This window comes from Euphorbia lathyris, chromosome 1 (assembly GCF_963576675.1).
Source record: "Euphorbia lathyris chromosome 1, ddEupLath1.1, whole genome shotgun sequence".
Taxonomy (NCBI): domain Eukaryota; kingdom Viridiplantae; phylum Streptophyta; class Magnoliopsida; order Malpighiales; family Euphorbiaceae; genus Euphorbia; species Euphorbia lathyris.
In genome coordinates, this window is record NC_088910.1 from 120,342,669 (window position 1) to 120,363,952 (window position 21,284).

At 35.1% G+C, this 21,284-nt stretch overlaps 1 protein-coding gene across 1 annotated transcript; it reads right to left on the minus strand.

The window, feature by feature from the left end:
- Window positions 1-636: 636 nt before the first annotated feature.
- LOC136210807 (signal peptide peptidase-like 2) lies at window positions 637-7,471 on the minus strand. The gene is made up of 14 exons (XM_066002219.1): window positions 7,051-7,471; window positions 6,425-6,583; window positions 6,224-6,335; window positions 5,741-5,860; window positions 5,433-5,584; window positions 5,155-5,337; window positions 4,954-4,988; window positions 3,932-4,088; window positions 3,347-3,400; window positions 2,600-2,692; window positions 2,343-2,485; window positions 2,098-2,168; window positions 1,010-1,093; window positions 637-922 (listed from the first exon to the last, which is right to left on the minus strand). The coding sequence occupies exons 1-14, from the start codon at window positions 7,186-7,188 to the stop codon at window positions 807-809; spliced, it is 1,617 nt and encodes a 538-aa protein (XP_065858291.1). The 5' UTR covers window positions 7,189-7,471; the 3' UTR covers window positions 637-806.
- Between the last annotated feature and the right edge of the window lie 13,813 nt (window positions 7,472-21,284).

Below are 21,284 nucleotides of genomic sequence, written 5' to 3' on the forward strand. Positions count from 1 at the left end.
TACCTGACTCTGGCATGTGTTTCTAAGTTTACAGGTGTTCAAGTTCTGGCATGTGTGTAGGTTTATAGGTGTCAACAGGTGTCCAGGTTTATAACACCAGACTCTGGCATGTGTTTCTAGGTTTGGCATGTGTGTCGGTTTATAGGTGTCCAGGTTTATAACAGGTGTCCAGGTTTATAATACCCAATTCTGACATGTGTTTCTAAGTTTACAGGTGTCTAAGTTCTGGCATGTGTGTAGGTTTATAGGTGTCCAGGTTTATAACACCAGACTCTGGTATGTGTTTTTAGGTTTACATGTGTCTAAGTTCTGACAAGTGTGTAGGTTTATAGATGTCCAGGTTTATAACAGGTGTCCAGGTTTATAACACCAGATGTCATTTTCTCTGTCTTAAATTGATATGTGACATGTGATTTCAACAGTAAGTATCTCATTTCGTTTAATCTAGAGATTTCGAGTTTGAGTCCCGATATATGCATAAGGTTTTAATTAAAGAGTGCATGTCTCGAACCGAATAATTGGATAAGTCATATACATGAAAAAAACTCATAAAGCACAATGCTTGTAATACATTTAGAGGTTTGGTATCACTTTAGTAAATTTAAAATCATAGTATTAGAAATTAGCAGATGCAGATATTGGGGGCAAAATGGTCACTATTGATAATTAATTAATAGTAAGACCAAAGGTATGAAGATTAGCACTTGATACAACATTTCCATGTTAAGCTAAAGCTGATTCTTTATCAGCTTCCAGTGGACAGCTACAATACAGATATATATTATACTAATTTACACCAAAATCTCTTATTTTTCTACATTTAGTTCCTGACAATAGCTATGAGGGCACGCCCTTTCTGGTTCTCCTCGAGTCCATAACACGTTCAGATCGCCATTTTTCTTCCCCAATGCAAGAAAGGTTCCTTCATCAATGTGCAGAGTTTTTCTTTTTAATGTAAAATAACATGAATATAAATTCTCGGTTTTTCTAACTCGAAAATAAGAATTACCGAGTGTGAATGGGACGATGTAAAGCAGTGCAGGTTGCCCATGGCCATCCATCAAGTTCAGAGCCACGTATGTGATGAGAAGACCTGCACAAGATTTTTCGATGTTCATAATTTGTTGTTTCATTTGAATTGGGTGAAATTCGAACATTCCGCCAATGACCTTTTCATTTTAGAATATGTGAACCCTGACCTTTTATTTTGTCAGACATTAAACACAGTGCTTATTGTCACAAGCTGCAGTAATTTCTCTCCTACGGGCCAATTCAGATAGCCTATGTGGGCCAGTTGCAGCCGAGCTACAGGCCTATGCCTGCTGGGTTCGCCTGGGCAGAGTCCACCTATCCCTATAGTAGTGCTGATACCAAGCCTGGGCGTGGGAGGACCATACATTGGTTTGTTCCATTCATCACTACCTCCAAACCCCCTCAGATGCTTCCCTATGGTGACAATAGACGAGAGTGGACTAGATGGGGCCAATTTGGCCAAGAATGTGCAAGAAGAGGCCTGACGCTTCGAGAATGGGCCAGAATGCTCATGCATATAGGCCCGCATGCGCCTGCCAGGCTACACTAGACTGGGCCAGAACCTTTTAGAATAATAGGAGTGTCCCAGAAACTGCCTCTACGCCTGGCAATCAACCTCCTCTAGGATTTTTCTACAGAATTAACCTCAACCATCCGATGTAATTCATCCTAACCGTCCATTAGATCGGTAGGGGTGCCGATAAATATAGGTTTAGGACATTGTAAATAGCATAGCAGGCGAGAGTTGAGTCATAGAAGGCATAGTTGTAATTCTTCCTCACAACTCACTGTGCAGTATCTATTCCTCTGCTTGTTTACTTAGCTTAGCATACCTGCTTTTAGCTTAGTGGGAAGGCGGACTAACGACAGATTTTGGGCAGTTGTATTGCTAGTTTTGCACGGTCCAATTAGTGAAGGAATTGTGTCCGCGACATCATTCACGCGCCACAAGATTCCAACGTTTGAACGAAAATAAAAAATCAGGGATCCTATCAGGAGCTACGAGGACTTTTTGCCTTCGCAAAATATATAAATATGAGCAGAGATCAACTGAAAATTGCATACCTAATCCATAAGCAATCATTGCCCACAAGAAGTATCCAGCTCTAAGGCTCTTATTTGCCAACCAGTCATATCTGCAGGGTCAACCCATTTTTTTATTAGCATAAACATGTGCTCACTAAATCATTAGGCATATAATTTTGGAATTATTGCGAGTAAAGTCGAAATCGGTAGCTATTTGAGGCAAAATTGTGAAAGTAACACTTATCAAGTTGCTTAAGGAAATAAAGTGAGGTTCAAGTGCAAACCGTAGAGCGAATGCTATTAGAAGTCCAGGCAAAAGGATGTCACCAAATCCTATGATACTGTAACCACCCCAAGGATCAAACATGCGCGGGATTTTTAACAGCATAGGGATGCCATCTTCTCCGCTTCTATCACCACGAGCCACCTACGAGGATGATATACAACTGATCAATCAGTGTTATCTTTCAGCAAATGAATGGCCTGATTTTAAAGGTCCCAACAAACTCTTTTTTTATGATAAAAAGAGTAAGGTACTTACAACAATCATGACACTTTCTTTGAACAACTTCTTGGAAACGAACACCCAAAAGATGTCGTACAAGAACGCGCAACTCAGAAGCACTGTACCGACCTGATTCACAAAAACAACCAGAACAACATATTGAAGTCTCTACTTTAGCAAAGATCATCTAATCTGAACGAAACCAATTACAAGATTTTAGTATAAACTGGTCCGGGAACTTTATAGCTTCACAGGCTCATGGTAAGTTCATCGAAGTGGACCTTCCCACCAGCACTCATTAAGACTAACTAATTTGTACAAAAACAGTTCTCATATGGTGCACTAGAACTTCAATTAACAGCGATTTACACAGGAAAATGTAGGTTTCAACACATAATGACTTTGAGGGCATTGCTATTTCATCTCAAGTAGTTCACTTGTTTGAGTTTAACATATTTTTGTTTTTCAAGTCATAAAAGCACATGTTGTGCTCAAGGTCGGGCAATCTTTCCACGTTCAGGTGCGTGATTATTGAGTATTCAAGAGTTTGGTTTGAAAACGAACTAAATTGGATACTGTTCTAAGAATTCCATGGGTCAATTAGCCATTCATGTGAGTCAGTTTTTGACTCGGACAACCTAAACTTGCACTATGCCAGCAATGCTCAATTTGAATGCATTTGTTTAAGGGTGAAATTTCAATTTCTTGTAGCTAACTTGCACCTTGACATAATGACACACTATTAGTGTTACCAATACGCACAAGAATCGAGCAAAACAATACCTTCAGGTTAGGTACGTGGACAATTTGCAGAACAGTGATTATCAGCGCAATTCCCTGATTTCACAAGAAGCAAGAAAAAAAGATAATTAGTTGAATAGCCTAATATCAATTCAGCATGATCACTTCAACCCCGAAACAGATATATACAAAAAAAGCTGCAAAAGAACGTATGCCACATATTTAAGTATATTATCACTAACAAGGCATTGCAAAATATAAAGATCAAGACAACTAAAAAATAATGGTTTCCATGTTTAAGAGAATTTCTCTAACAAGTAATCCTAATAACAGAAGTGGAATAATAAATTTATTAATTTATTAAACCGAGCGAAAATCTTAGGGGCAGCCTCTTGTCAATTAAATTGGCAAGGGAAGGCTTGCCCCCAATACACCCTTGTGGTGGGACCCCTCCCCGGACCCTCGCTCAGCGGGGACGCGTAATGCGACCGGGCCGCCCTTTTTTTTTTTTTTTTATTAAACCGAGCGAAAAATTTCCGAAGTTGTACTGCTATGATAACTGGTGTCGAAGTTGCAGAGTGCAAAACAATGTACTATTAAGGGAAATAATGAGGAATACATCCTTACTAATATATCTTGGCCGATCCAGGCAAAGGAAACGTTGCGATAAACTGCCCAGACAACAGCAAATGCTACGCAGAATGGAGAAACAGCCAATGTTAGGTATGACAGAGCTCCAAAGAAAGGTACTTTAACATATGATTCTCCAGCATGCTTGAACCATCTGTGGAAGCATTAAAAAACTTTCAGTTCCCAACAAAAAAATATCAATTTTCCTCCACAAAATGCAACAGAATTGACATTATTCTATGTTCAGAAAATGTAAAAGTCAAGCACAACAAATACACTAACAACTTCTTCAATTACTTAATTAAATTAAGAGCCCTTCCCTTAAAATGTTTCATAGCATGTCAATTATTGCCTAATGATATTGTTCCTATCATTATATTATAACTTCCTCTGCATTGCAGACTATCCTTTTAGCACCAAGTTGTAATGACCCGATCTTGAGGGGGTGGCCTCAGGGTGGGAGACCTGAGGAACAAGTGACGCTAAAGGACTGTGATAAGGGTAGAAATGAACATACTCCCACATAATGGAGAGGGAGTGAATGGGATAAGATTGGTAAAGCGCATTTCCAATACATATACATGTAGACACGTTTGAAAGCCGCGAGCCAACAATATTTACACAATATTGGACCAAAATGTTACAGAGCTCCAATTAGCAGTTATATAGCAATTTAGGGTATCTCGGATGGCTGCCAATAGAAATAAGCTCTGTCTAGGATGATAATCACATAAAAAAAAAAAAAATTAATCCCAGCCTGAGCCTCTATCCTATCTCCTATTACTTTCTCGGTCTTCCATGATCTTTTAATACATTATTTATTCATAACAACAAATAATATCACATTATCCTTGCAGTAAAAAGTTTTCATCTTTGGATACATACACATGCTTGTAACCTAAATTAACCACTTTCTTTATCAGCATAGGAAAAACACACTTTTTTAATACAGCTCTATAGAACAACGATGTCAACAAGAACTTCAAAGTCATATAAGAATAAGATATTCCCAGTAATACCTTGATAACAAAGCAACAAGGCAGGTTTGCAAGCCCTACAAAACCATAAAAAACGTCAACCCGTACTCTTACCATAATTTGCATGACAACTCAAAGAAGTACAAGTTATTAATAACATGAGGAAACATATAATGGAAGAAGCATCCGCCGTTCATTAAGTGCAAGAAAAGTGAATGTGGAGAAGAAAGTAAAAACTCTTACCTCCACACCACCTATGCAGAAGAGAACGACCAAAAGCTCAACGAACCAGTATGACATAAGTTTGTAAAGCATAACCAAGAAGCACGAAGCAACAACAACAAATAGGACGGCTGATGATGTATTGATGTCTACCACGCTACTAAAACCGACACCCTTGTCATTTGGAATTTCATCCACGGCATCCTGTACGAGAAAACATACGCTGTTAAGAGATCGTGCTAGGATAGAAAAGTAAGAAGTTGACGATCCTATTTTGTGAAGATAAGAAAAAGGATTACCTTCAATAACTTGTCGTGTTCAATAGCTGCTTCCCTGGTACTCCAAGCAGACCAGTAAGATGCACACAAAATCGTAATAACAGCCATCAACCACAAAAATACTTCGGCTATATCAACCAGCGGCCTCCGGGGAGAGTAGAGCTGCACAGATACTGGCAAAAACGAAAATTTTAAGAAGATATGGAGTGCTCATTTTCATCATAAGAATGTGAAGGGCAGAAATATATATGAAAAGATTTAGGAGCCAGAAGAAAGGAAGCCTCGAGCAACTCGCTAAATCACTTTACGCAGAATATGGAAAAGCTTACCTGAAGCATTACTCAATAGCATCTTCTCCAAGCTGGTACCAGCATCTTGTGGGAGCATAACAGCGGGTATTTTTATGTCAAGATCAGTTTCATCCGGGTCACACACCATCTTGTAAAGTTCTGGAGGAGAAAGAACAGCTTTTAGGCAAAAGGAAAAATTTCGGTAACATCATTTGCTACCACGGTTGAGTATTTACATTCAAAATCATTGGCGATTGGATGCCATCCGCAACATAAGCCCTTCGGTCACGATTCAATTTCAAGGATTAAAATGAACAAAAGGGAAACAGAAAACACAGAAAGTTCATAACAGATAGATTTGATTTAACACATCTCCTGAATTGAATTAAAGTGATTAACCATAAAAAGTTCAACTTCCCAAATAGTTCAAATGACTTAATCCTTGTTAGCAGAAGTTGCCTCAATCGAAACATTAAACACATGCATCAATATAACAACCGGAAATATGTAAAGCCAAAATACCTTTTTGGTTATTGATTATAAGGACAGCAGAAGCACCAGCAGCCTCAGCATTATTTGCTTTGGCTGTGAATTTGCAGTTGCCTCGATCAACCATGATGATCTCCCTCGCAAACTAATAGGTAAACAATACTTGCTTTAGAAATCATCTAACCATAAAAAATACTTCAAGATATAAGGTGTCTGACAAGAGAAACAACAAACCTTTCTCTTGGGCGGAGAACAACAGTCTCGGGGATCTGAAAGAGTGAGGCGAGTTTGATTCGCATTTTTCTCCTTTGACACAATAGTTGTGCCAAATCTAGCACCAACACCAACAAATTCAGAATCTTCTTCTCCATTCACCCAAGTTTGTACTTTTACCTAAACAAACCAATCCAATGATTCATGTATAACCATAGAACTAAATAAAGTACAAATTCTCAGAGTGATCAAGGCAGGATTATTAAACATCATCATAACTTATACCTTGCCTAAATTTTAAGCTCAGAAAGTAAGCACTTTTGACATGGTTCTACACATTTTACATATAAGAGACAACCTAAACATTAATTGGGGGAAAATGAACAAAGAGAAGATCAAATTTATGAGGGATCAAATTACTAGTCCCAAATCACACAAAAATGTTAGTTTTAGTGAAGAAAACATAACCAAGTTAAACACTTCAACAAACACCCATTACCAATTTCACCTACTTCTAAACCCAAAACAAAACAAAAGCTAAATTACACAATTCAAACCCACAAACAGACAGAACAAGCAAAACCCAGTTGAGAAACCAGAGAAATAAGAAGTGGGTAGAAGAGAAAGGAAGCATTTCCAAGCAGTACCAAAACGAAGTCGTTTTCACAGCCAGGTTTTTTGGGTGCTGAAGCATCATCATGAACTATATCTCCAGCTATCACAGAAGATGGGTAACAGACCAGTGAAATCACAACTGCAAAAGAAATTACAAACACCAAATCCATGAATTTCAATTCCTCTTGTGTTCTCCCTCTGCAATTGCAATTGCAAACACAAAATCAAGCAGAGAGAGAGGAGGATGAGGAGAGAGAGAGAGAGGAGAGAGAGAGAGAAAGGTGTCTTCTTTAAGTTTATTTTATTCTTCTTTCTTTCAGTGATAAATCACTAAAAAACGTATTAATTCTTGTTTGTATCCATAAAAAATATAAACTTTATATTATAAACAAATCCTTTCAGTTGAAGAATTTTGGAAAACAAATTAGTAAATTGGGCTTTTTTAGCATTATAAAACAAGGAGAAAAAAGGAAGAAATGACGACGGATCTGGTGCCTGACATAAATTGATAAAGAAGGTCAGAAGTGACGTTCACCAATAAATCAAGCCTCAAAGGATACGGCGTCGTTTCGGAGACCCCAATGATTAGTAAATCTCTTCACCTCCGTACCTTATTGCAGTTGAAATCCGCGGGAAAAACAGGTATATTAATACAAAATACATAATTTTTTTTTTATAAAAATACCATTTACCCCTAACATGATTAGAAAATATTAATTTTGCTCCTAATATTTTTTTTTATATCACCCTCTCGACTTTTTTTTTAAAGGACAGATTATATTAAGAGTTAGAGCATGTTTGGCAGCTCATTTTCATGCTGCTGATTGCCTTTTCACTTCAAAAATTAGAATTTTAGATGTTTGGTCAGTGATTTTCTGTTTGCCTTTTTACAAAAGCACTGTATTTTGGAAAAACAGTTTTTTCCAACAACAAACAACAAACAGTAAATAAAACAAACGGACGCTCTTAGTAAAAAAAGCCTTATGAAAAGGAAAGGACAAAACAACATTCACCTCTTTCACCAGAGACATCTAAGATAATTCTAACCAAAACATGAGCTGAACCGTTTACCGATTTCTTAATAAAACGAATAAAATTATTAACAATTAAGCATGTAAATACAATCGTTAACAATAACATGAAAATGTGATAAAGCTTCTGATATGTGAAGCATGAACTGAATAACAATATGAGAATCAGATTTTATCTGGACGTTATCTTTATTCTTAATCCAACTCAGTATTTTTCTCTCCACTTTAAGCATGGAGTGTGTTAGATTGCATAATGATGTTTGTATATACCACCTTAGGCTTGATCACTTACTATAATATTATAATAAATTGCACATTTTACTATTTGTCAAATTGCAACTCATGTAATTAAGCACTACTTTAGATATAATAAATGAAGATAAAGATATATAATTTCAGTCCACCAAGTCAACTTATTCAAATTCAGTAATACAGTAAAAATATTAAAATAAGCTAAGTTGATACACTTTTAAAATTAAAAGCGTGGAAGGTTGTGGGTTTGAATCTATTCTCTTAAAAAAAAACTATACAAATAGAAATAAATACTAAATTTAATCCTAACATTTTAAAAAAGTGTAGATTTAGTCTTAACGTATGAAATAATGCAAATTTAACTTTAATATTTTCAAGCAATATCAATTTTAGTTATACGTTATAGAAAATAAAAAAAATGGATTGACTGATATTTAAGAATCAATTCGAATCTTTCAAATATCAATGTATTATTAATAAAATTACAATTTTATTTTGTTAAAATGCTAAAAACTAAATCCGCTAATCACATTTTTTTTTGTCAAACTGCCTAAAATATTTATTGTATTAGCCATATAGTCACAATAAAAAAAAACCAACAAAAAATGTATGAAACGACCTCAATTTATCGACAAACTTGTTTGGAAGGTCTAATGTGACAGTTAAATAATAGTCAACCTAGTATTTTTAAATTTTCGATAGCATTGGGCTGAAATTGATCTTGTTTGGAAATGTAAGGGTTAAATTTGTACTATTTCATACATTAGGACTAAATCTGCATTTCACTTGAAATATTAGGATTAAATTTAGCACTTATCCAACAAAAAAAAATACAATATAATTTAGTGGAAAATGTCCTCTTCCTAGTTTTACTTGGAACACAAAAGTTGTAAATACACTAGTGGAGAACAGAGTTCTCGAGGATTAATCTGATTTGTATTGTGTTAATCAACAAATAATTATATAAATTAAAATATGTATTATACTATGTAAAAATAATTAAAATTATTTAATATAGAAAAACATATATATTTTAAAAATGTGTAAACATTAATATTTCAACAACAATATTATTTAAACAACTCAAAAATAAATTATAATAAAGTAAAAAACAAATAAAAATATGTTTAGAAATCGGTTGCTTAAGCGGTGTCCAAGAGGTGTCCATATGGTTGCTTAAGCGGTGTCCAAAAGGTTAGAAATCGCATAGGAGAAAAAAAACGTCCAAAGAGACAATAAAAAAAAATTGGAATATATTTTCAATTTCGAATGGCTAGATGGGACCTGAGCGGTTCAGACCACGTTGTATTTTAACAGTCTAATACATTAGAGTTAACAGATAATTATTTACACATCATGCTTAAGCATGTTATTATATATTTATTATAATCATGATCAAAATTTAAAATACATGTATTAAATAAACTAAGCATGATTTTCTTTTGACAGAAAATTAACCATGATTTTAATAAAAATATGTTGCCAATTTATATCATGTGTGTTTTTTTTTTTTTAGAGAGAACATGTGGTTTTGTTTGTGAGTTATGTTTTGATGGGTAATTAGTTAATAAGAAAAACTTTCTGGGGTACTTTGTAAATAAGGGTTAATATAAGGGGCTATTTTAATACAGGCAAAGGAACATGGACATCATGCGCGTTAGATTGCATAATGTTGTTTGTTTATTGGACCAAAACACGCGTGGATGTCTGTTCGATGGTTTTTTTAACGAAATGACTAATTCACTCTTACAAAAAGTGAGCTGCTAAATACCGCACTCAAATTACTATCACCGCCTCCATTTGGACTTTTTTGCCCTTCTCATAATTTTGATCAAAAACTAAAAATTCTCTTTCCAAAATCATAAACCCGAAAAACAATAATTGAAATTATGAAAATAATTGATGTGTAACAACCTGAACCACGAAAATGGACGATTACGAGTCTGAAACATTAAAATTTACGTTTTTTTTTATCAAAGAATTCATGAAAATAATACATATTTTTCATGACGATTTTGTATTTTTTGTCACAAAAAATTGGGGAATTTTGTATTTTTCGTCATAAAAAATTGAACGATTTAGTATTTTTCGTCACTAAAAATTTTACGATTTTGCACATTCAAAATTTGGCCTAAACGGATGCGGCATCCGTTCGGCCCATGGTAGGGGCGGACGTGGCACTCCGCCCCACCAATGGTGAGAACGGATGGCGCATCCGCCCGACCCATGGTGGGGGCGGATGCGCCATCCGTTCTCGCCATGGGTCGGTCGGAGTGCCGCGTCCGCCCCCACCATGGGCCGAACGGATGCCGCATCCGTTTAGGCCAAATTTTAAAATTTTCTCTCAAAATTTTTTTCTCAAATTTTGAAACAAAAATTATGCAAAGGGCAAAATTGTCAAAAGGAGGCGGTAGTAAGGAATTTAGGGGCGGTAAAAACCAGATAGTGGAGGGTCTCTTACTTTGGGGCATATTGGAAATTTCAAATCTATTATCTTACTCCCTCCGGTCCACAATAGAAGTTTTTTAAGGTTAATGCACACTAATTAAGAAATACAATTAATTTTAAGTAAAAGACTTTGTTACCCTTGTTTAGTAACTTTATCTATTCCCAAGATAAAAAGTCAACTTAAATAGGGATATATTTGGTAAAAGTAAATTAATGTGCATAGATTTAAGCAAAATGTCATGTATTGTGGAACAAAAAAGACTCTCTAAAAAAACTTCTATTGTGGACCAGAGGGAGTAATTTCAAAGGCAAAAATATCTTGAGATCCTCCATCATTTTAATTTTGGCAGATTGAGTCTCTACCTTAATCTTTTATTTTAACATCATGTTTGACGTGATTTGAGAAATTGTAAAAACATTTATTTGTAACTAATGCATAATGTTTTTTTTTAATTGAATTAGATATTTACAACTAAATAATTTATTGATAAAAAATTAAAGTTTAATAGATCAAGAACTTCATAAACTTGTCTCAAAAATTTGATTGACTTCTAAACTTACAAAGTATATCATTAGCTTCGTCAATTTGCTTAAAATAACCTACTGGCCACTTGAATTTATTTAAAATCTTATAGTGATCTATTTGCGCCTTGTACTTGTTTAATTTGATATACCTTTTAATTTGTCCAAATATGTAAAAAAAGGAAAAACTTAAAAATAAAGGTTTAATTCATGATTATGAGTTTTTAAAAGAAATTAGCTTTTTATTTTGTATATTTTTATGTCATTTTTTATAAATTTAAGGATTTAACCATGATATTTTAAACAAGTTTAGAGAACTAATAAGACACCATGTAAATTTAAAACGCCAATCAAACTTTTTAAATAAGTTCAGGAAGCAATTAATGTATTAAGCCAAAAATTAATGATCAAAGTTTAATGTATTGAAAAAAAACATCAAAACTCAACCCATCTGTTGGCGATATTTTCGAAATATCCCAATTTTCAACCTTGATACGCGTTTACGGGGATTAAAAATGGTAAAAATAATGCGGGCGTGCCAGAGAAGCTAGTTCTCAAAAGGTAAAAAGGTAATTGAATAAAGTAAATAAATAAAATGCGCCTAAATTACTTGAGTTCTAAACGAAAAAGCGATTGACGACCGTTACAAGGACTGAAAATAAAAACAACGGTCTTGGGCCCCGACGTTACTTGACAGGTCGGTCGGAAAAACAATTTTTTAAATATAAGTACCAAAAATAAAGTACTAAAACGACACAAAAATATAACTTTTTTAATTTTCTTTTATATTTTTATTGATTTTATAAATATTTCTCGATGTTTTTGTGTTACAAATAATAATAAAGCATGAAAATTACAACTTAAAGAGAAATAATAACTTTAAAGCTAGAAATGTAAACAAGTCATGAAAAACAAATATGTACGGGATGAAATAAAATTAAACCGATCTCTTTGATGTCGTTGGGATGCGTGAAATTAAGGGCTGGAACTCCGGAAAATCGGCTCGGGGGCTGTTGCGTTGTCCGGGTAATTCTGGGTGAATTCGAAGTAGTTCGGAGAGTTCAGGGACTTGAGCAAAAATTTACCACCAAGCTAATAAATCAGCCGTACTTTGTGGAACAAAAACAGTAATTTTTTAGGATTTTCTGGCTCAATTTCGGGAGCCGTAGAGATCAGATTATAATGAAACGAAGGCTAGTATTCAAAGTTAATGTGCAAGGGAAGAGTTTAGAACTGGAATTTCGAGAAAAGATCGAGTAAATGAGTCGGAATAAATTATTGAAAATGGGGTGACAGAATAATTGTTTGATGGTTGAAAAACCAAAAGCTTGATTCTGTTTCGTGGAGGGTGTTTTAAGGACGATTAAGAAGGCTATAGGATGTCGTTTTTTACGAAATGAAAATTGAGAGTTCTAGAATTGATGTCAATAAAGAGATTAAAATTAATTTGAGCTAAAATGATGAGCTAACGAACTCTAAATAAAATTTGGAAAACGGCTCACCAGAAAAGTTGTTTGATGAATTTTTCAATGATGAAAAACTCAAAAGCTTGTTTCTGGATCTTTTTTATTGATTGAGATCAATAAAAAGTTTCTAAACATGAATTGGAATAGGTGTGTAAACCAAAAATGACTCAAAAATGGGGTTTCGGTGATCTTGGTTTCACGGAAAATGCTTGAAGCTTTGAAGAATATAACAATGGTGAAATTTGATTTAGACTAAGAAAGCTTGAACTGAAGATTGGGTAATGATTTTATTGACTTAACTAAGAGATTGCAAGAAACGATTTGAGAATTGATTGATTAAACTAAGAGAATTTCAGATTTGAAGTTTGAAGCTTTTCTGAGGAACGAAGATTAAAGAACTAATTATGGGAATTGAGACATTGTTTATACTAATTAGATGCTAAAGAACGATTTCTACGAACCTAAGGATTGACAAAAAAAGGCCGATTTTGGCAGAAAATTTGAGAGAAAAATTGAGTTGTGTGTGTTTGATTGATTTTGAATGGGGATTGGAATGAAAGAGTTAAGCTCTATTTATAGGATTTTGAGTAACAAATCCCATGTTAGTGGCCCTTGAATTTCTCACCCATGATCCCATTACCTTTCCATAAGTTGAAGAATGGAGGTAATGCCGTGAAATACGTTCCTGCAATATGTAGACATATTCAAACCCGTTTTTCAGCACTGCTTCTCTTTGAAAAATTCTACCGGCTTCGTTATAGCTCCGTTTTGCTCCGTTTTTGACATTCTGGAAAGTTAACATCCCGAACTTTCTAAAAACAATTTATAACTGTGTGATATCTTGCCGTTTCGAGGTCTTTTTTCATCGTCGAAGTTGCTGGACGGGTTACTGAAAAAAATGGTGCAAATTTGCCCCTGATTTTTATTATTTCTTTTTCTTTTTTATTTCTATTTTCTTTTTATAATAATCTTTTGATATTATTTTCTATTTTTTATCACATTTTTATTTTGTTGCAAAATGAATTTAATTAAAATAAAATAACTATAGAGTAAAAATTATAACCTATGCTAAAACACAAAAAATTAAATTAGCCCCCAACACCGTCAAAAGTCAAATGATTAGTCTAATTTTTTTTTTATCATTTAAGCTTTTTTTGGTTCTCATTTCACCAAAATAATTTCTATTTTATGATTTTGGTTTGCTATGATTTGTGAAACTATTTTTGATTTTCATTTCTCATTTCATAAAATACGAATTAAAATTATAAAATGAGAACCAATAATCATACTGGATGTATAGTTTTGACTTTTCTACATATGTATCAGCTATTTTGAATCCAGTTTAAAATTTTAGGATGCAAACCAATTATAGTATAGTATGTATGTTTTCTCTTTAGAGGTGTTAGAATCAAGCAATGAAAAGAAATGCCCCAGTTCGGTCGTGTTGATGAGATAAATATCAATAGAACTTGCTATGTGCTCGAAGCTTGGATTAAGTTTGGGATAGGAAGTTGAAGAGTCTAAGAGTATTTTAGGTATACACGTTCAAAACATCAGTTTGGTAGCATGTATTGAAATAAATCTAGAAATATAAATGGATCTCTCCAAAGGTCTAGTTGTATAAATTTTCTTAATTTCAAAGGCAAAAACATCTTGAGATCCTCCATCATTTTAATTTTGGCAGATTAGTCTCTATCTTAATATTTTATTTTAACATATTGAGGGGGCGTTTGGTTCGGGGTCTTTAGGAATGGGAATGAGAATGGGAGGGTTTCATTCCCTTTGTTCTTGTTTGTTTAACAAAAAAATTCATTCCCTTTACCCATTTTAGATTATAGGATTACCCCACTTTAGGTTAACCCATTACCCCAAATCTTGTAGGGAATTGGATTCTCTTTCCCAATTTTTTTGTTCTTTTTATTTTATCGAACCACAAATCTCTGAAATTTATGAAATTCTAGAATTTCTGAATTTCTGAAATTTTTGAAATTCCAGAATTTTAAAAAAGTCCAAAATTTCTGGAATTTCTAAAATTCCAGAATTTCTGGATTCTGGAATTCTACAATTTATGGATTCTAGAATTTTTGAACTTCCAAAATTTCTAGAATTTCAGAATATCTGGAATTTCAGCATTTCTAAAATTCCAAAATTTTTGAAATTCCAGAAATTCTAGATTTTGGAATTTCAGAATTTCCAAAATTCTAGAATTTCCGGATTCTGGAATTTCAAAATTTTTGAAATTCCAGAATTTTCGGATTCTGAAATTTTAAAAATTCCAGAATTTCAAAAATTTTAAATTCAAGTTCTAAAATTTCCAGAATTTAATAATTTTTGAAGTTCAAGAATTTTTTGAAATTCTAGAAATCTGAAAGTACAAAAATTCCAGAGGTTTGAAATTACATTCCCTTTCCTAAACATAACCAAACACATAGGGGAATCAATGCTTATTCATTTCCTTTCCTTTGGTTTCCATTTCTTCATTCCTTTTCCCTTACCTCATGTGAACCAAACGCCCCCTGAGTTTTAATCTTTTATTGTTTGTCACATTAATTCTCCAATAACTAAAAAACCAATTTTAAAAATAAAATTCGACTTTCAAATTGTTATTCGTTGCATATACGTTCATATTTTACATTTTCAACAGTTCAAAAATAATATTTCATATGTTTGATTTGATAAGAGAAATTGTGAAAATATTCATTTCGAAGAGTAAAAATATTGGTTAATTTTCCTTTCAAACACTTTATATCACGATTAAAGTTATTAGTATTTTATGCAAATTTGATTTCCTTTAGAATTATAATTTCTTGATGTATTTAATCAAATCTAAAAGGCATTCATATTTTTGAATGGTTAATCCATTAATAGTAGAATAAGTAATGGTGAGTGGAGTTGGAATAAAATAACAACACATTTTCAAACTTAAAAACAAGAAAATTTATTTAATAAGATTCCTTCACATTAACAAAAGTTGAATGAGCACTAAAATATATGATCACTCACTAATCAAACCCCTAAGAAGAAGGATAAATTAATATTCCCAAATCCCTTCTTAGACATACCTGAAGAACTAACCATAAAAAACCTGAGCTAAAAACTCACAGATTCTGAAACAACTCAGCACATGAATTTACTTGGAAAATCTATTGAAATTGTTGAAAATATCATAAGACCCTGACCCTGATGCTGATCCTGATGCTCCATTCATTGTGACGTTCATTCCGTTGTTGTTGGTATTTTCGCGGGTTAGATTTTCCAAGGCCAAGGGGTTTGGAATACTAAAGCCAGGAGGAAGAGGAAATGTGGATCCATTTCCTGTGGTTCTGTTCTGCTGGTGTAAGAAAATCACATCTCTATAACTCATTTGATCATAGTTTCTACTGCTACGACCGAGTATTAGATTAGGCCTTTCTGATTGATTCTGAGCCATTCTTGGCTGGATCAATGGAGAAGAACTGTCAGGCCTCAAATTTGCAACATCAGGATTTTTCAGGATCGATGGTAACGATAAGTTCATCCATGGAGATGGAGCTACTTGACGGATCGGTTCTGATGGAAAACCGGATTTTTCAGCTTCATAGTTCGTAGTAGATTGGCTGTAATGAAGTTGAGATTTTGGTACTTGACAGGGAGTGTTTGAAGTAGCAGCAGGTTTTTTGCCTTTAGCAGCAGATTTCCTAGCAGATGTGTCTTTACAATTTTGTGCGGTTAAGCCTATCACAATGCTCTTGTGTGGCTGCTGCTCAAGCACATTCTTGTTTGGCCTTTCATTGCCATTTTTTAGCATTTCCTGAGCGTTTCCCTTGTTCTGAAGCTGCTGCGTTTTGGGGTCCTCATGAACCGGAACCTCCTCTTCATACTTTTGATTTAAATCAAATTGGTACTGAACTTGAAATGGAGCCTTCTCTTTAGACTTATTCTGATGCTGCTGCTGCAGTTTGATTTGGATTTCCTCTTTAGCTTTCTCCTTGGCCGCCCTTTTCTTAATATCTTTCATCATCCAAGATGACAGGTCCTCTCTAGTAACTTTATTTCCATTTAACAAAGTGTTGGTGAGGGTTTCCAGAAAAATAATAGCAACATTAGTTTGGTCTTCCTCAGTTTGGCCTTTCTTCCTCCTGACTACTTTCGGCGATTCAGACTTTTTGTTTGAATCAATCTGTATGCCTCTTGCTCTCTTCCTGCTTACAGGTTTTACAGTTTCAGTTTGTCCTGAAACAGCAGGAATCTGCTGGAATTTGCTAGTTTCAGCATTAGCAACAGGAGGATGACAAATCGAAATTGGTTGCTCATTTTCATTTTCATGATCTGGTTCAACAACACCTAAATCTTCTGACTCGGACTCAGAATCGCTGTCACCGTCTCCTCTCCTTAAGCTCCAGCGCTGCTTGAAATTCATGTCCTCTCTTTTCATGATCGATCTCTATGTGTTCTTCAGCCTTAAGCCCCAGCGCTGCTTGAATCCTGTCAAATGAAAATGCCATCAAATAAAATAAAAGAATAGAATAAAAGAATGAAAAAGAGAAGAGTCATAAAAATCAAAATCTGAAGCATGAAAGTGCAAAGAAGAAGAAGACATTACCAATTGGTTATGGAGAAACACAAGGGTTGAAATGGATCTCTGGCAGCCATTTTATATCTCAAATTTATCTCTCTAAAAGGAAATATACGTTTCTTCAGTGGCATTTGGATTGACAGAAAAAACTTAAGCTCCTTCCTTGTGTTATTATCTCTTTTTAATGAAGTTCAAAGGTTAATATCACATCTACAATATTCCATTACATTGTTTCACTAACCAGGTTCGGACAGAAATTATTCCAGCTGAGAATTAATTAATTGTGGATCAACTTAGTAGAATTTGATTTGGTATTCTATGTTTTCCTTGATCCAAAAAGTCAATATTACCCATATTCCTTCCATAACACAAATGTTAACTTTCAATTATCATTAATGATAATTTAATTCAGAGGTACAAGATAAATCAATTTACAGCAAATATAAAAATGTTTGCTTTACTAATTAATACAAATTGGACTTTTTTCTTAAAAAAAAAAAACAAATTGGACTTTTATATTAAAAATAGAATTTTCATGAGATAAATTATGAACATCCTTATTAAGGAAAATCAAAAAGTAATTATTCTTTTGATAGAAAATATATTGAATTTGTCATTATATATATATATATTTTCAAATACACATTCTAATTTACAATTTACCCTTATAACTAGATTTTTTTTAATAAATAATGTGGATGTGGATACATATTTAAATTTAATAAATTTAACTATTTATAATTTTAGTTTTTTTTAATCTGAATTACATCGTTAATAGTATTGAAATACATTTTAAAAATTTTAAGTTTCCTATCTAATTGCATGAATTGTTTGAATTAATTTAGTGAGAAACAAATAGAAAAAAAAGTTAAAAATTACAATATTTTTAATTTAATTTCAATTACGAAAGATACAATATTTATGTGTAGGGATGCAATGGGTAGGGTATCCATAGGTAGTGTCAATCCCATACCTGTTGCATACCAAATACGTCTCATTTAATTCACGGGAACCCTTACCCGTTAAGACTGAATAAATAAAACAAAAATATTACAAATTTAATAAATCATCCATCGAAAAATTGAACAAATTGAACCTTAATCAATAAGGATAAAGTAAGAGGGTAAATTTCAAGAACGACATTCCATAACACAAAAATATTTAAGAATTAGAATTGTTCAGAACGATATTCCATAACACAAATGTTAAAATTCAATTACAATAACGTGAAAGGAAGAGGGTAAATTTCATAAAGAAGAGAAAAAAGAAAAAAAGAATGAGATTAAGGAAGATATATTTGTTAGGAAGAAAAAGAGAAGGCCGAAGTCCGTAATGACCAAAAAAGCATTTTAAAAATAAAATCTGGCTAACAAATAAATATTCTTTGCATATGTGTTCATAATTTATACTTTTAACAATTCAAAAATAATATTTTATGTTAAAAATCATACACGTTGTTAAATTAGAAAGCTATATTACTTCTTAAATATGCGAGGCAATCCTAATATTTTAAAGTAACATTTATGGTGAGTTAGAGCATCTTCAAGAGACTTCCTATATCTTCTCTAAAAATAATATAAATAATTGATTCTTAGTGATTTAAAGAGTGACTAAAACATATCAACTCCAACAATACTCCTCATATTCACTCCTTATTTATTATTGAAATTGATCGAGTTTTTTTTTTTTTTTTGCTGGATCCGCTTTGATATTCTTTGCCGGAGTTACCTGCAAGACAGAACCGGAGACAGGATCTCCGAGAAAACTCTCCGACGATCAAGTCAGTTTTTGTAAGAATGAGTCTATAATTTAGCAATAGCTTTGTGGGAAGAAATGTGTACGTCCCTCCCCCCTTATTCTTAAGGCCTTTTATAGGTGTTTTTTTGGGTAACCGCCGAGGGCGGTTACTCCTTAGTGGGCCACGTTCTGAGGGCGGTTACCCCTTTTTAGGCCATGTCCCTTTCGTGACTTTCATGGCAACGAACGTGGTTCTGAGTGGGAGTCTTGACGCTCCGTTTAGGAATTCGGGGCGGTTTACTCGCTGTGCCCGCTTCCTTCATTCGGGTCCCGTCCAATCTTAGCCCATGGGGCCTTAATATGGGCTGGACTTGCGAAATGAATATAACCCGTTTTGGGCTTCGCGGGTTATCACATGCCTCCCCCTTGGTCTAGGAAGAGCCCTTTTAGGGTCTTTTTATAGGGGACGCTTCGTCTTTGTCCGATTATTTCAAAGTTTTGAATTTGTGCATTTCCCCTCTTTCGTTTTCTCCGGCGTCGACCTTTTAATTCCGTTACTTCTTTTCCGGCGTTGACCTCTTAATCCCGTCACTTCACTGTGTTGTCTTTTTCATGTAAGTTTTTCTTTTCACATTTGTTCCTTGTTCGGCTTTTTGCTTCTGTTTTCCTTTTATCGATCATGTCAGACCTCGACTTCGCGCCGTTTGACGACGATTATGTCCGCGAGGTCTCTAACGAGGTCGAAGAGATGGTTGAGGAAGCTTCAACCAGCTCTCCTGGGTGTAATTCTCATCCCGCCGACTTCCTTCATCTGGCGAATACAACCGACGATGGTTTAGGTTTTGACCCCAAAAAGTTGATTCCGCCACCTGTCCCAACCCTCGTTTGTTACCAAAGAAGGACAGGTCGGGAAGTCTGGTTTGTCAAGAGACAATCGATGATTTGCGGGAGCATTATCCCTGGCTCCGAGGTCTCGAGACTATCATTCCTGGGGAGGATAGGGGACCGGGCGATTACCCAAAGGGGTACTTCACTATTTTCGTGGCCCAGATTATCTGCGGCTTCACTTATCCGCTGGCGGATGAGATTGCTTCCGTCTTAGACGGTTACGGAATCGCGCCCGGGCAATTGCATCCTAACGGCTGGGCCGATTTGACTCTGGACAAATTCTTGGCGGATTGTTTGGAGGTTCCCTTTTCGCTCAAAATCTTCTCCAAGCTCCACCATTTCAAAAGCTCGGCGGGGTATTTCACTTTCATCCGCCAGAGCGGATACTATGGTTTTGACGAGAAGCTGAACAAGATCCGCGAGTGGGATCGATCTTACTTTTTTATCAAGTTTAATGAGGAAAACCTGAACTTCCTTCATTGCTGGAGCCGACCCAACGTAAAGAGTTTGAACTTCGGGTATCCCAGCAAGGAAGAATCCGCCGTTATCAAGTTCCTGAAGAGCACTCCTCCTTTTGTATGGACATACGATCAGGCCTTTCATATGCTAAGGAGCCGAGTAGCGATTGCGTACCGCGAGGGGGATCGCGTTGTCTATATTCCTTACCGCGTTTTTGTGCAAGGTACTTTTTATTTCCGAGTTGATGGTTTCTTTTAACCCTTTGCAGGGGTGATCCTTTATCTCAAATTGCTGCAGATCGGGAGGCTAAAGCCCTGGCGAGAAGAAAGAAGCGGATGACGGAAACCGCTTCCGTTGTAGGGGCGGATCCTTCTGGAAGGACGATTCCTTCTATTGGGGCGGCTTCCCCGGTTAGGGCTTCCGCTTCACAAGGTCCCGCTTCTGCCTCCGAGGATCTTCCTTTAACCAGGAAGCGGAAGATAAGTGCGGATACAGAGTCTTCTCGTTCTAAAAAGAAGAACACTTCTGTGTCCCTTACTGTTGGCGGCGCACCTGTATCCGCCTCGTCTAAAGGAAAGAGCAGTACCCCCATTCACGAGGTATCTTGATCTACTCCCTCTCGTAGTGCTACTTTTTCCTCATGAGCTATCTACCGTTCTCTTGATATTTTTCTTTATGCTTTCGCAGCCAATCCCCGATATTAGCGGATGGTGGACTAGGACTTTCGGCCTGGCCGTGAACTTCTCTTGCAAGGATATTGTATCTTCCATATGCAATGTCCTCGGGCGACTTCCCTCTGCCTCCCGTGTGTGCGAGCAAGTACCACTCCCTACTGCTGTGGAAGGGATCGATAAGCGTTCTGTAGAGGCATATTATTGCTTTGTCCTTCGCTTTCAAATATCTTGTGT

Bases quoted from the DNA above. Each gene is read 5' to 3' on its own strand.
- LOC136210807 (XM_066002219.1), bottom strand. From the start codon at position 7,188: ATGGATTTGGTGTTTGTAATTTCTTTTGCAGTTGTGATTTCACTGGTC. The intron at 3,401-3,931 runs GTAAGGATGTAT...TTGTGAAATCAG, and splicing joins GGATCGGCCAAGATATATTA to GGAATTGCGCTGATAATCAC. The intron at 923-1,009 runs GTAATTCTTATT...ACATTGATGAAG, and splicing joins CATCGTCCCATTCACACTCG to GAACCTTTCTTGCATTGGGG.